General features: G+C 39.5%; 1 protein-coding gene across 5 annotated transcripts in view; it reads left to right on the forward strand.

Annotated features, from left to right (window-relative positions):
* chd3 (chromodomain helicase DNA binding protein 3) overlaps positions 1-9,344 on the forward strand; it is a 46,816-nt gene extending 37,472 nt beyond the window's left edge. For 2 of the 5 annotated variants that reach the window (XM_028563980.1, XM_028563982.1), the window contains exon 40: positions 825-6,139. In XM_028563980.1, coding sequence (XP_028419781.1) covers positions 825-1,087 — 263 coding nt within the window. In that variant the 3' untranslated portion in view covers positions 1,088-6,139. Of the gene's footprint in view, positions 1-824; positions 6,140-7,165 lie in introns of those variants that run through there. The other 3 variants (XM_028563978.1, XM_028563979.1, XM_028563981.1) reach the window with 2 other exon arrangements.
* The last annotated feature ends 5,421 nt before the right edge of the window (positions 9,345-14,765 follow it).

A 14,765-nucleotide genomic window follows, 5' to 3' on the forward strand; every position in this document is an offset into this window, starting at 1 on the left:
CGGGGGCCTCGCGGCGAGCAGCTGAGCTGAGCACAGGCCGAGCTGAGCTCAGTGCAGTTTGAACGCCCTGAACTCTGGCAGGGCAGAAGCATGCAGCAAATGAGGCCATATTTATGGTCTTGATTAGGGTCGCGCTGGTTCCTGACCTTTTTAGACTCAGCCGGGGAGGGAAAAAGTGAGCAGGAGAAATGGACAAGTTAAAACAACACAATTCTCTGATTTCGTGACCTCCTAGCTTCCCTCCATTAATAGCCCTCTCCTGAGAGAAGCTCCCTCATTTGAGTGCACAAAACATATCCAGAAATATGCATGTCTCCCGTGGCACTTTTAAACTACACATCTACTGCTTTAGCTGCACTCTGTGAACTACAAAATGTAATGATACACCAAATGCTCCAATGAAGGATTGTTGCTGTCTCACACATGGCAATATCTCAACATTTGCACTATTTCTTGAATTGCATTTTTGGTAAACCTGTTTCAGCAATCTGTACTGCCATGAGGAAGCTACTCATCTGCACTTAAAGGAGTCCCACATTCTAGAAAAAAACTTCACCCTTTAGGGGCGTAGAAGTTAGGGAGATTGCCCTTCAAGTGGAGCACACTGGTTCAAGCCCTCATGTCTGCAAGCAGCCGCCCTGCTGAAGTCTCCTTGAGCAGAACAATGAACCCCCGCCAGCTCCAGTAGCTCCCCCCTGACCTCTGACCTCCCTGCAGAGGAGGGAGGCAAACTAAAATTCCCTACGGGGACCAGTAAAGTGTGACATTATCCTGCTCCCCTCTCCGAGTCTCCACTACAGTCTGCCGCTTGTCTGCCCTCACAGAAGCCGCCGCCGCTGCTGGGGCCACCGGTGGAGCTGCTTGGGGAGCCGCCGGAGGGCCAAACGCTGCTTGCCAGAAGACCAAGGAGCACGATGTGGTGCAGCGGCAGCGAGTGGTGGACCTTTGGAAGGACGGCAAGTCCGAGGGGGCCATCGGGCAGGAGCTGAGGATGCCCAAGTCCACGGTGCACAGCATCATCGTCAAATACCGGCTCAGCAACACGGTGGAGAACCTGCCGCGCAACGGGCGACCAAAGAAACCCTGAGGAGACTCCCAAAGAGGAGAGAGGTCATTTGGATAAAACACCCAGGAATTAAACAAAAATGTGACAGTGAAAGCTGAAAAGGAGAAACGAAAACTTGAATGCATGAGGAGGAAGTCCAAAAAGGATCCAAGGACAGAGCACTTTGACACTGCTGGAATGTGAGGAATATAAAGGGAGAAGAAAAGCTCACTGGTTGTCTCAAATAAGGACGGGAGGCAAAAAGGAGAGGACATGAAAAGTAAAAAGATGTGGCGGCACTTGAAAGAAAACAAGTAATCAACTGCAGAAAGGGCCAAAATAAGAAGGGAGAGGTGAAAAGCTGTCTCTGAGATCAAGCACTAATGATGGTTGGGGGAGGGGGGGATGAGGCAGAGAGACAGGTGGGGAAAAAGAGCAATGACCTGTCTGGAACAAACAAATCCTCAAGTAAAGAGAAAAGGCACTACTGAAAAAAAAGCCCCAAAATCTGTCTTTGAAAGGCAAAGATGTCTGGACTGTAGAAGGATGGAAAAAAGATTGTATGTTAATGCAATCACAGGTTTTCAGGATTTCAGATATGAAGGCCGAAATGGAGAAAAATGCAACAAAGGAGGATTTTTTCTCCTTAAAACTCCTTCTTTTTCTGTTTCTCCCTCTGCGGAGAAAAAGATTTCCCCCCGGATCAATTCTTCATGCGCCGGCTGACTGAACAAGCCTGTCCCCTCGCTCTGACCCTGTACTCCCTCATTCCTCCACAGTCCTTCACTCCTCAGTGTCTCTTTCTCAGTCTAACATACACACATATACATCTATACACTGTGGACCTCACACACAACCTGAAAACCTGCAAAGAACTTAATTCTGCTTAGTACAGGCAGATGGAATCCAAACTTGGAATAAAAAGGGATGAACTCGGATTATCTTGCAAAAAAAAAAAGGAAAAAAAGAAAAAGAGTTTAAAACATTTCTTCCCATGGACTCCTTTGCCCTAGCATTCCTAAGTCCAACCAAGTATAGAAACAAGAACCATAGATATAAAAAAAAAAAAATAATAAAAAAAACCTTAGACGTTGCCTTTGTCCAACAGTCAGTAGCAACATTGCTCTGACCCAATTGAGCTATGTACTGTATTACAAAGCATTTTTACTATTGCACCTTTTTTTGTGGGGGGGTCACTTAAAGGGGAATATCACTCCAATGAACTCACATTTCCTGTTTTTAAGCCTCATCACAGCAAATCTGTATTTACGAGCAGCTCTTCCCCAAAGCTAAAGACTGTAATCTGTCATTGAAAGAAAAAGGGGAGACTCACTTTGAAGCCCGAGGAGACATTTTCGTTCCTGAAGCTTCTTTTTTGTGATGGATTCCACACTGGAAAACGTCCCCTGATCCCCGAGAAAATAAAACACTCTGGGCTGTGTCATCGTTTTTCCAGCTCAGTGTGTGTGCAGTAGAGCTGTACATCTTTGTGACACCCCAGACTAAAGAGCAGGGCAAACTCCTCTGCCTCGTTTCTGGAAGGTAGAGTTTCACAGTTTTTCTAGGATGTATGAGTATTTTTAAGCTAAAATTGAGTGGTATTTCCCTTTTAAGATGGAAGGACATAAAGACCAGAGAAGTGTAGCAGTGGGGCGGCCTGCAATGTGAACTGTACTGTATGTATAAAGGTTGAGGAATGCTGTATGGGTGTGAAAAGAACGTGTTTGTGTGCATGGTAGCTCTGCCGTTTTTATCAAAACTAGGTATTGTTTAAAATGTACGATATTCATGGCAATATGATACCTGACTTTCTTTACTTATTCCAAAAAGATACTTTTTTTTGGATACCTTACTTTAAGCAATATAAGAATGTTTATCACGAAATAAGATAAACTTTTCAAATGGTTAATTTTAACACAAAGCAACCATACAAGAATTTTAACAAAATACTGCCTAAAAGTAGTAAAATTATAACTTAAAGCTACATGAATCAATATTTGTATATTAAAAATGGATCAAATTACCATGTGCAATATGAAAGGAGTTACTCATAATGACAAACCCACTGAGAATTATCCCCCAACTCTGCAGTTCATTGATTAAAAATGATTTTTCCTGCCAAAGACCTGACATTTAGTAAGGCTAGTGTTAGTGTGTTAAAATAATTATCTGTCTCATTTTTTGGGACAGGCTGACGAGGAATGGATGCTAAATTTGTTAAGTTTGCAGTTAAGTGCGTCTTCTTACTTAGCGGATTCACCATTCTTCTTCTATTTTATCTGGACCTTGAGTCTGTAACTAAAGTTATATATACCTATCACAACATAAATTGAGGAAGAATTCAATACACAGGGCCCGGGCTTTTCATGGAAAGAGTCATGAGTGCCACTAGGCGTGCAGCCTGGACCCGGCACATATCAGTTAATGTTAAAGTTAAAGCTACCCAACAAAGTTAGCGACTAGCTGGTGAACACAGTGGAGCATGTAGCAGCTAAAGAGCCAGATAATTTATTTAGGAGTTGGTGGGGACCAAAACAGAGCTAAAATTGCACTGCCTCTCAGTAGGTGGACAGAAACAACAAAAACGTCAATGAATACAGGTTTAAATCAGGAAATATCTGATAAAAGAATCTGTAACCAACACTAAGAATCTGACCAACTTTCAATAATCACATTTCACATCATGAAGTGCAATACACAGCCTTAAAAGAACAACACAGAGAAGCATAGACATGCATGCAAATAAAAAGTGTTTACAGTGAAATCCTTGATTGATCATTTTACTTCCAAACTCTTGCAACACAATGATTTACAAAACTCTTTTCAAGTCTCAGTCTTCAAGTCTTGGACAGACTATTAATTCTAAAATCAAAGTTGAGCTTTTTTAGTTCCTGAACAGTTGACAGTCCAGAGGCAGAAGGTTCTTCCTGATGAAAGCTTTTGGCATAGATACACTCACGCAAAGCTTTTCAACAAGCAAAAATGCTGCGTTTCCTGCCAAGATGGCAGCGTTCACTTCTATCAGATAGTAGGCAGGACCTACAGGGAGAGACATGATGGCCAGGAATGTTTTTATTGCTTTTCTGAACTTGAACCGTCCTAGAGTTTTAGGCACAGTATATGAATAATGGAATTCTTAGAGATACAGTATGTTCAGACGTGGGCTGTTGGATTTATCATATATTTACTCTAACTACAATTATCACTGCCAACCTAAAATGTTTGTGTCTAGTCTGCTGCTACTGTGAAGCTGCGGGCAGCCTGCAGAGAGCGAGGGATCTGTATGGAGAAAGAGATAGAGGAGGAGTTTGGATGGACAGAGGTGAAGTATTGGAGAGTGAATTTGGCATCGTAGAGGGAATCTGTTGTACATTATCTGTTGTAACACAAGTGTCTCGTTGAATTCCTCCTGCTTTATCTTCACCACTTCTTTACCTTATATGCCTTTTTTGTAGAGCCCAAGTCATACTGGATTTATGTAAGGCCGATACCAGCATGTCAGCGCTAACCTCTGGGACAACATTGTGTTTCATGTGACTGCTTCACACGAAAGCCATCCTGTGTTTTGCTAGTTGAACGTTTTTAATGTGGAGCAACAGAAGTAGGAAACGTTACAGTTTGGGTTAAGAGAATGAACAGTGAGGCTGATATCGATGCAATTAATTTTCAAAACAAGCTTATACGCTGAATCACTTCATGTGGATACCTTGTGTGTAGGTAGGTAACACTAACAATGAAAACTACTAAATAATGAGGTAGTTACTGAATATTAAAACATTGGATGGCTATTACTGAAAAAATACATGTTATCAAAAGCAGGCTTTGATTTCATGATATTCGTAAGGATTATAACTATAAGAGGAATTAAAAAAAATTGACAAAAATAGATTGGCTTATTTTTTTATTTATTTTTTTATGAATCCTTAAAAGATAGATCCTTTTAAATTAGATTTTTGAACAATTGTGACCGAAACATGTACAGACCGAACATTTTGCAGTTGAAAAATGGACTTGTCAGCGCTCTCTGGTGGACAAAGTATGCAATCACATCTTTGCCATTGCCGTACTCCACTTTTTGGCTGTATTATTGGCCACGGCTACGTATCGGTCAGGCTCTATTTTTTCCTCTATGGGAGCACTCTGCCGTTTTTTTTTCCATCTCATCATCTCTTACTTCTCTCTTCACTTTCTGTCTTCGCTCTACACCCGTAATTCCTCGTGCTCTTTCACCCAGTCTTTACCTCGATTTGTTTTGCTTCTTATCAGATTTTGTCTGACACACACACACACACACACACACACACACACACACAAGCACACACTGACTCTGTCTCTCTTCTTTCTCTCTATCCCCTCTGTTGGCCTCCATTGGCGAAATGCCACGTGTTCAGATAAGTGATCCCCACTCTGGTACACACAAAGTTATAGTCCTGCCCCCCCTCCCCCTAAACATCTTCAGCTCAATACACTCCTTATCGCATCTTTGATCTGCACAGGGGTGTTATGACAGATTATTTTTTTTCCCGTGGAGCGAGTGAGAGAAGTACACTGCTGGTCTATTCCTGGCTTTGTTTTGATAGGAGCGCTGAACTTGCCGTTCCACTCCCCCAGCAGATTCATGATAGCGCACAAATGTGGGAAGTTTAGCTGGCCAGCTGTGCAGTCGTGTAAAAAGAAGTTAATTTTCATGCATGTGTGCGTTTGTGTGTTTATGACTTTATGTGCCTGTGTGTGTGTGTGAGTGTGTGCGTGTGTTTACTCGTTGTTGGGCCTCACTTTCTCCAGGTTAAAAGTTTTGCATTTCTGGGGTTTTATTATTATTGTAAACATGATACTGTATATGTAATATGATATATTGATTTACTGTATTATGCAAGTTCGCTCATTAAAAAGATTATCAAAGTATTATCAAGCAAGCCTTGCTGCTTCCCTCTTTCACTATATTATGATACTTTGATTGCATTATCATCAATAAACACGACTGAGAGGATTGGCTGGTTCCCCCTCAGCACTAGAGATATTTTTAGAAACGGGCCGTATTTCCCATAAACTTTGCTTTATGTTGCAATAGAGGATGTTACTTCTTCTTGTTCCCCTTGTCAGCTCCACTGCAAAATATTTTGATTCCCTGAAGAGAATGGTACAATAAAATCAATTGTCAGTGGAAAATTTTAAAACATTTTTTAAAAGGAGTTGATTTTCTCCTAGATTACTTCCAGTAATTCAGAGAAATTGTGCACCAAGAAGAAAAGTTTGGGTTTTGGGCGAAAAAATTGTTTAATCATCTTTTTTATTATTATTTTGAGTCTGATCTTTTTCCCCAATTTTCTTAATATTCAAAGTAAACAGATAATTACCCAGATTTGAAGAAAAATAAATTGAGAACATGGAGAACAATAAGCATGTTTAATCTCTCTGTAATGGCCTGATTAACTGTAATTACACTATTGCCTTCATTGAAGTTAAAAATGCTAAATATACAGCACATGCAGCACATTTAAAACATTACATAACATGTACAAAAATAAGTCTACCTGCTTGGAATACTCAAACACGTGCACCTGAGAAACATCCACAACTAGTAGGCTGCTAGTAGTAGTAGTAGTAGTAGTAGTAGTAGTAGTAGTAGTAGTAGTAGTAGTAGTAGTAGTAGTAATAATAATACATCCACAAAATGTCCGGATGTCAAACCTATTGGACATTCACAATTATTAAAAAAAGGCTCCCCAGCAAATTGAATCTACAGTATCTATAAATATTCTACATCCATACTGTAGATATCCCAAAAAAAATGTCCCAGCAATATCTCATAAACATACAGAACAGAGTCTCTGGACTAATGTTCTCTCTTTTTTATGTTGTTAAGGTTCACTTTTGTTCATAAGTGGTCTTCACCAACCTGAGCCTGTCATTTATGCCCAAAAGATGTTTAATAGCAGTCTTGAAACAATATCTAAATTTGTGTATTTCCTTGTGCGTTCTCATGTGAGTAAAAACAGTGTTTCATAGATAATCTTCTGTTTTCAGTCTGCGAGGGAAAACATCAAAACAAAGACAAGTTACATGTGGAACTGACTTAACGGAAAACTCAGACTGTGGCGTCTCTCTCTCCCCTTGCAGTGTTGAATGGGCCACACATGTCTGTAAAGAAGGAGCGGGAAGCAGAGTTGCTCGTCAACCGGCGGGAGCAGCGCAGTGGAGAGGTCATCTGTATCGACGACTAGACTACACGCACACACGCACACACACACACACACACACACACACACACACACACACACACGCACGCACAGACACACCGACACAAAGAAACCTTTTTGCTGCAAAGATATCTTTTCTCCAGAAACTTTTGATGGTAAACCACAGATCCAGTATTAAAACTAATTGACTAACTTATTAGGCTGCACTTATTGATCTGCTTGTGATTATAGTTGCTTCATTCACACACACACACACACACACACACACACACACACACACACACACACACACACACACACACACACACACACACGCACACACAAAAGTCTTCTAAAACTTTGCTGACTGGTACTCCCTGAAAAACTACAATCACACACACAAGTACATAAACACACTCACGCACGTGCACTTACTGTCAACGGACACACACACACACACACACACACACACCTACAGTATACAGTCCATATTGTCTCTTGTGACCTTTTCTTGTCTGCCTCAAACCATTATACTCCTCATAAGCGGGCCACTTCACACAGGCCTCCTACTCCTCCTCTTGGGATGCTTCTAACCTCATCTACATACACACTTACAGTTTATTACACACACAACACTTACACGCACACAACTCTCAACCCACCTCAATCCTAGAAACCTTTAGATCTCTCAATAGACCATGTAACCTTCCTCTTCCTCCTCCTCCCCTCGACAGGAAGCTGCATGTGAAACTAAAATCATTTCTACCGCCGCGCTCCATCCCCTTAAGCATGCTCTAATCACAATAATGCTGTCTCGTGGAAGGGAGGGAGGGATGGTGTCAAGCTGTGCCTACAGTTTTAATACTGTTTCTAATTCTCCCAAAAGAGGCTGAACCTCTGATTTCTCAGTCCAAGCAACTCCAAGCACAGCTCCAGGTATCTTTTTTTTTTATTTTCTTCAATAGTACATGTTCAGATAAAAACACGTGCAGCAAGGTATAATATGATAATTATATTCAGGACCACATTAAGTATTTGCCGCCATCCCATTTCGCTCCCCTGGTACTAGTGTATGTAAAGAGCTTTGAGGTATTTTGGGGGTTTGCGACGACGTTATTTTTCAGAAACCTATGAATGTTTCTAACCTTTTCATAAGCAAGTAAGTGTTATTAAAACCCATCAATCATCTTACACACTCCTTTTGACACCCCCTCCCTTTATCAATCTTTTTTTTTTTCAAGTTTCTATTTCTTTATACAAAATCCTGTGATATACTTTACTCTTGCGGTTATGAGTATTGTCGTCAATGTTGTCGTTGTTCTCGCTGTTGCTATTCGAGAAAAAGCTTCTACCAAATGAGAATTTTTTTTTGTAACGAGAAATATGAAAAAATCGATACAGTATGTGTGACACACAAACGCACCTCTTTGCCATGTTTGTCCTATATTACAAGAAAACGCAAACGAAGAAGTTGAGCTAACTTCAGAGGTAGATATATTACAAGAAAACTTGTTTTTCTTGCTTAAATTTTTAGATTTGGGGCTTGCAAATGACAAACATACATAGAAAATATGCCATATGTAACCCTAAATGCTTCTATGAGCTGAAAGAAAATACTATCTAACCCCAGTAAAAATACACGGTTATTATCTGGAAAATTGAAGGCTGGAAATACATTTTATATACTGCAATCATTGAAAAACGCCTTAATAAACATAGCTGAACAAGTCATCAAACTGAATTAAGAACCTGATGTCAACCTGTAAATCCTAGTCAGTCTGCTTTAAATTGAAATTAAAAAAAGATAGCTACTGTAAGGAGTTAATTTATCTTGTAAATCCCGGACATTTTACACTTCCTAGGTAATAGTCCATTTTACAAATTATGTTTCATACTAAAGTTTTTGCACCCCCTGAAATTAAATGTTAAAAGCACTTAGTTCTTTTTCTTTGTCCTCCCTCCAGAGTTTTGTGTTAATTTCTGGGTATCTTGTGTCACTGTGTATGTAGTGGTGCTGATCAAATGATGAGTGACAGTGAAACATGTCAATGATGATGCATCTCCTTTTTTGTTTTTTCTTTCTTTTTTTGTTTGTAATAAAATGAATGAAATGATAAAAAGCACTGTGTGGATTTTTAGTAATGGTGTTTATACTGTATTTTACAAACATTGTCAGTTTGGTTTTTGCCTGTAGTGCTAGCTAGTTTTATGGCTCAAGGGATGTTGTTTGGTCTATCATTTTGGCACAGAGTGAAATATCTCAGCAACTATTGGATGGATTGACATGAAATTTGCTACAGATATTGAAGGATCTAGAGGATAAATTCTAACTTTGGTGATCCTATGACTTTTAATCTAGCGCCATCATCAGGTCAAATTCGTCCAAAGTTTGGATTTTGACCAAATACCTGCAATTCCCATCCTGAACTTTGTGTTTAGTGCTAATTAGCAAATGTTAGCATGCTAACATGTTAAACTCAGTCGGAAAATAGTGGAAAATAGTAACAAATTAAACCTGTTACCTGTAAACATCAGCATGTTTGTGTGAGAATGTTAGCATGCGGACCTTAGCATTTAGCTAGCTCACTGCAAACGTTTTATTGAAACATAATTATTTATTATTATGGTTAGATTACACACAAAGACATTTATCCTCACTGGTTATATTTAAGATTGTCATTATTGTATTTCAGCATAGATTAAAAAAAGAAGGTTGCATTTAATTTGCAGTTACGTTAATCACTGATTCAACGCTAGCACGCAAAGGGACCCAAATGAAACACACCCATGCGAGCAGGTGCATGCTGGGTCTAAAGGCTAAAACACTAGCTAAATGCTAATGTGCGCTCGGTGGATCCTCTAGCGGTGACTTCAACATTTTCTGAGGAACTTTTATCTTCGTTGAAGTGCATGAGGCCTTTGTGCTGCTTTTGCAGTGGGACAGAGAGGCTAGGTAAACTTGTTATATTCCTGGAGCAGATTAAGGAGGACTTCACAGAATGACGTAACTTCAGACGTGAGTTATTAAGCTAGCTAGCTAGCTAACTCATTCTATTTCATAATGGCTCACAGTACAGGGGAGGACCTTATATACTGTCTATGGGGAGGACGTGAACAAGCAATGCGTTGCCTAGCAACGTAGTAGTGTAGCGGTGTGTAGGCTTTCTTTTCTGCTTTAGCTAGCTAGCTATGTGTTTGTGGTTTGTGGGCTGTAGCTGCTGTGGAGTTGTCTTTACACATCTTGCCGTGCTTATGCTTTATTCTGCTGTTAAACTGTCAGGTAAATTAATATATGTGGCTTAATACTGCAATACCGCTTTTTCCACCCGCCGCGGTGTCCAGAGCTCATTTTGGTGTAATTGCTAGCTATCTTGTAAGCCAGGGGTGTCAAACTCCTCATTTATTTAAAGGGCCACACTGGAAATGACGATCACAATAAGGGCCAGACATGTTGTTTATTGACATGCTTTTATTTAACAAATAAAGTCTATTAACTTAGTATTATTGCATGTCTCATATAGCGTTCTCCCATACAGTTTGGTCGACATGAAACCCTAAAAAAAGTCAGCAAAAACGTTTCTTAGCCATCGTAGAATTTAGCAAGTCATGAAAAACAAACATTACATTTTTAAAAGCAGCTATACCACCCAGTCTACTCACCGCAACCTGTATCATAGCCTGAATATTAAAAAACTCTCTGCTTCTGCAGGGAATTCTGAGTCTCAAAGTCGGTAAATCGGTCAAATTCTGCACGGCAGTGTCGCATAATTACAGTATGAAAAACAGTTTCCTGAATTTTTTTTTTTTTGGTATGGTGCACAACTAGTCTGGCCAAAATTTACTGTGAACCTAAATTGAAATGAAGGGCCAGATCAAAATTTGCAAGGGGCTGGATTTGGCCCCCGGGCCTTAAGTTTGACACATACTATATAAGGCTTAAAGATGTTTGTTTACTTATAATTGATAATCAGTTGTATGCAAAGGCTGCAATCATCAAGCTAAGTTTACTCAGAGTAGGCTACATTTGAACTGACCTAGCTAGCTACTACTTTGTAAATTTTTACACAAGTAAGTAACTTTTACTTGAGTAAAATGTCTTCAACAGTACTTTTGCTTGAGTAAAATATTCTAGTAGCCTACTCTTTCCACCCTTGAATAGTCGAACACTAGCACAAGTAACAAACGATTCATCTTAATCTATCGCTACTATTTCAGACCAAGTAAGACCCCACAGTGTATTGAACAAGGTTGGATTTTAATGCTTATATGTAACTTTTCATTTGTAAGAGTATGGTTATTTTCTTTCTTTCAACCGGTAGTTTTACTTTAAAATAGCTTAAAATACCATTGTCATCTCGTAATTTGTTCAAATACCACCTGATATAAATTGATGGCCTTTTTACTGCTTAATTTTACGCCCTTACTTTTCATGGCAGCTTAGTGGACATTTAACTTATGCAAAGGCACACTGACACACAAACAACATTTAAGGCTCCACTTGTTCCACAAATTATAAATTAAAATATGCTTTGTCCCATTTCCTGCATATGTTACAACTTAATACGGAAGGTTTAACAGGTCTTAAACTAACTGATTCAGATCCTTAGTGTAAATAAAAGCCTGTAGATCAAAATAGGCTGAAAATATAAAATTGGTGAATCTCAAAAAAACAGTTTGAAGCATGGCTTTGCAGAAAAAAAGTCTGTTCTATCTAGCTTTGGTTGCAAAATGAAAGTAAATCAAACCTCTTACCGAGCAAACAGTCGTCATCAGAGACTAAAAATTGCAGTCAATCTGCGCTGATTTCCATGGATGCTGTGTGGAAGCAGGACGGGCGGCTGTGAGAGCAGTGCAGTGATGCAGTGTCTCCTCTTCACAGGCCTTTATCACACATTCTTAATTCTCCCACACACAACAACCTTGAAGAGCAGATGGTTAGTGATTCATGATGACTGTAGGTGAAGAGTCACCCTCCTCTGTTATTCAGAACAGACTTGATGCCACACAGTTCACTATTTACTGTTATCTCAGCTTTGTGATGATAAGTGTCTGGAGATTAGGTCAACTCCCATTAAGTGCACAATGACAGGCTCATTATAGATAATTTATTGACTGTCTCCTGTGAATGCTCTTCTGTAACTTTACATTCATTTTGCACTTATGTTTCAGGCATGATGTTCAGATGTGGAAAAAGTTTCACTGCAGAATCTATATAAATGTCAAAATGTAGGACATTTTAACTGATATTGTTGAAAATGTAATTAAACTCATTCACGAAACTCACCCAAATTATGAAATATTCACTCTTCAGATGCTATCAGTTGGTACTTTTAGCAATATATGAAGTATAACATTAACGTTATTTATATATTATTGCAACAAATGGACATTAAACTTGCAGACTTTACAGGTTCAGGGAAAACACTCTCATACACTTCTTAGGCTGGGAGTCCAAACCCCCCAAGGGGCCCCAAGATAAATATGAGGGATCACAAGATGAATAAGTGGATACGATTTTTTTAATGGCTTCTCTCTGTTTTGCTTCTCCCTTGGTAAACGCTGTATACTTTCAGCTCAGAGCCTCTAAAAATCCTTCAAATGCAACAATCTGAGAGGGAAAAATCAATCCTTGTTTGAACTGTTTACAGTGCTTTGCAGTATGTAGTGTACATTTTTAACTGATGGCATATTCTATATTATAAAAACCTTTCTTTAATATTAACTGATTTGTTGGCCACTTGGGGGCAGCGAAACACTAACATATTATCACCTTAAAGTTGTTTTTGTTAGTGTGTAAGCAAACAGTTGCCATTTACACATCCAACTGCTATGGAGCAACATAAGCATTCATTTGGATTTATTTTCGTGTCCACCTAATAAGTGTAATAGTGTATCCTTTTAGCTCTGTTTTGGTCTCTACCAACTCCAGAGACAAATATCTGGCTCTTTAGCTGTTAGGTGCTCCACTATGTTCACCAGCTAGTTGCTAATGTTGCCAGTCTGCTGTCGGTGCTGGTTAGGTAACGTACAGTGGGTTTATCACAGCTGGAAACAATGCTGATGAGAGCAGTGAGTGTGAACAGAAACCGTAACGTTGCGGGCTATAAAACCAAGACAGCTTAACAGCTTAAAGATGCTAAAACACTCGATAGAGCTGAGGGGAACTGTAGTGATCATTATCCTTGGGTTTGTTATTACAAGCAGAGCAACCCCTTTCACATTACACATAATAATGTGTCAAATAATAATGGTCAAATAATAATTTGACCATTTATTAATAGAAATATTGATTTGCTTTAAATCAGCTTTATAGCTATTGTATATCCCATTCATTTTATTCCATGTCATAACATTACATAACTAACTACTACATTTTCTGCTCACCTTTGTTTTTGGAGACATGCAAGCTGTTTTTCTCAGCTTTTTCATGAAATGTGAAGACAATATAAGGGACTTTTCCACAAAAAAAAAGAAGTTAATTGATGAGTGAGTTCAGAAGAAATAAAAACAAAAATAAACCCGCCCAGGCATTACACAAATCATCATCATTTTACAGAAAACTTCTTCACAAGACTTTTCCGAGGTGGTAATAAACTTTGACATTTAGAAAAAAAGGAAGGGAAGTGTGTGTGTGTGTGTGTGTGTGTGTGTGTGTGTGTGTGTGTGTGTGTGTGTGTGTGTGTGTGTGTGTGTGTGTTGTGTGTGTGTGTGTGTGTGTGTGTGTGTGTGTGTGTGTGTGTGTGTGTGTGTGTGTGTGTGTGTGTTGTGTGTGTGTGTGTGTGTGTGTGTGTGTGTGTGTGTGTGTGTGTGTTTGTGTGTGTGTGTGTCTCATGTTTTTCCTCAAAGACCTTCAGCTATGTGGTTCAGGTTCAGATTCAGGAAGTGAAAATTTAGATGGCTGCTGTGTGTGTGTGTGTGTGCGTGTGCGTGTGTGCGCACAGAGGACACTCGGGGGATTCATTGTGTGTCAGTGCTGACAAGGAAATATGAGGTGCACAGGGGTGTGTGGGGTGGGGGCGAGTGAGACACAAAAGGGAAGAGGAAAACGATGAGGAAATAAAACAGGATATAACGTCTACACAAAATCTGACATTTTTCCATTTGAAAACATTGTTTTGCTCCAATTAAAACCACTACGTTCGCTCCAGTAAAGTGCTGAGGAGAAACCAATGCGGTCCGTCCACAAAAACTACTTATAAACAAGAGTGGGAGTGCTGAACCCACTGCTAGAAATACAGTGTTTGTATTGTAGCAGGGAATATAACAGAAAGCAGCAGCATATGAGAGAATGGAAGGAGTTTTATTTCTAAAAAGAGAATTCCAAAAAATAAAGAAGTGACTAACAATGTGACTGAAAACCTCAAAATCACACGATGTGATGAATATTGGATTTAATTTGGATTTTATGCTGTCAGTCTTCCTAAATCATGGTCGGGGTGAATACTCTTTATACGATTCTGATTGGCTGCAGGGTGTCCATAAAAAAGACAGCTACTAAAGGAGTTTGGGTGAAACTGACTGTTTACCATTCTAAATGAATG

The sequence above is a fragment of the Perca flavescens genome, chromosome 19 (assembly GCF_004354835.1).
Source record: "Perca flavescens isolate YP-PL-M2 chromosome 19, PFLA_1.0, whole genome shotgun sequence".
In the NCBI taxonomy this organism is placed as follows: domain Eukaryota; kingdom Metazoa; phylum Chordata; class Actinopteri; order Perciformes; family Percidae; genus Perca; species Perca flavescens.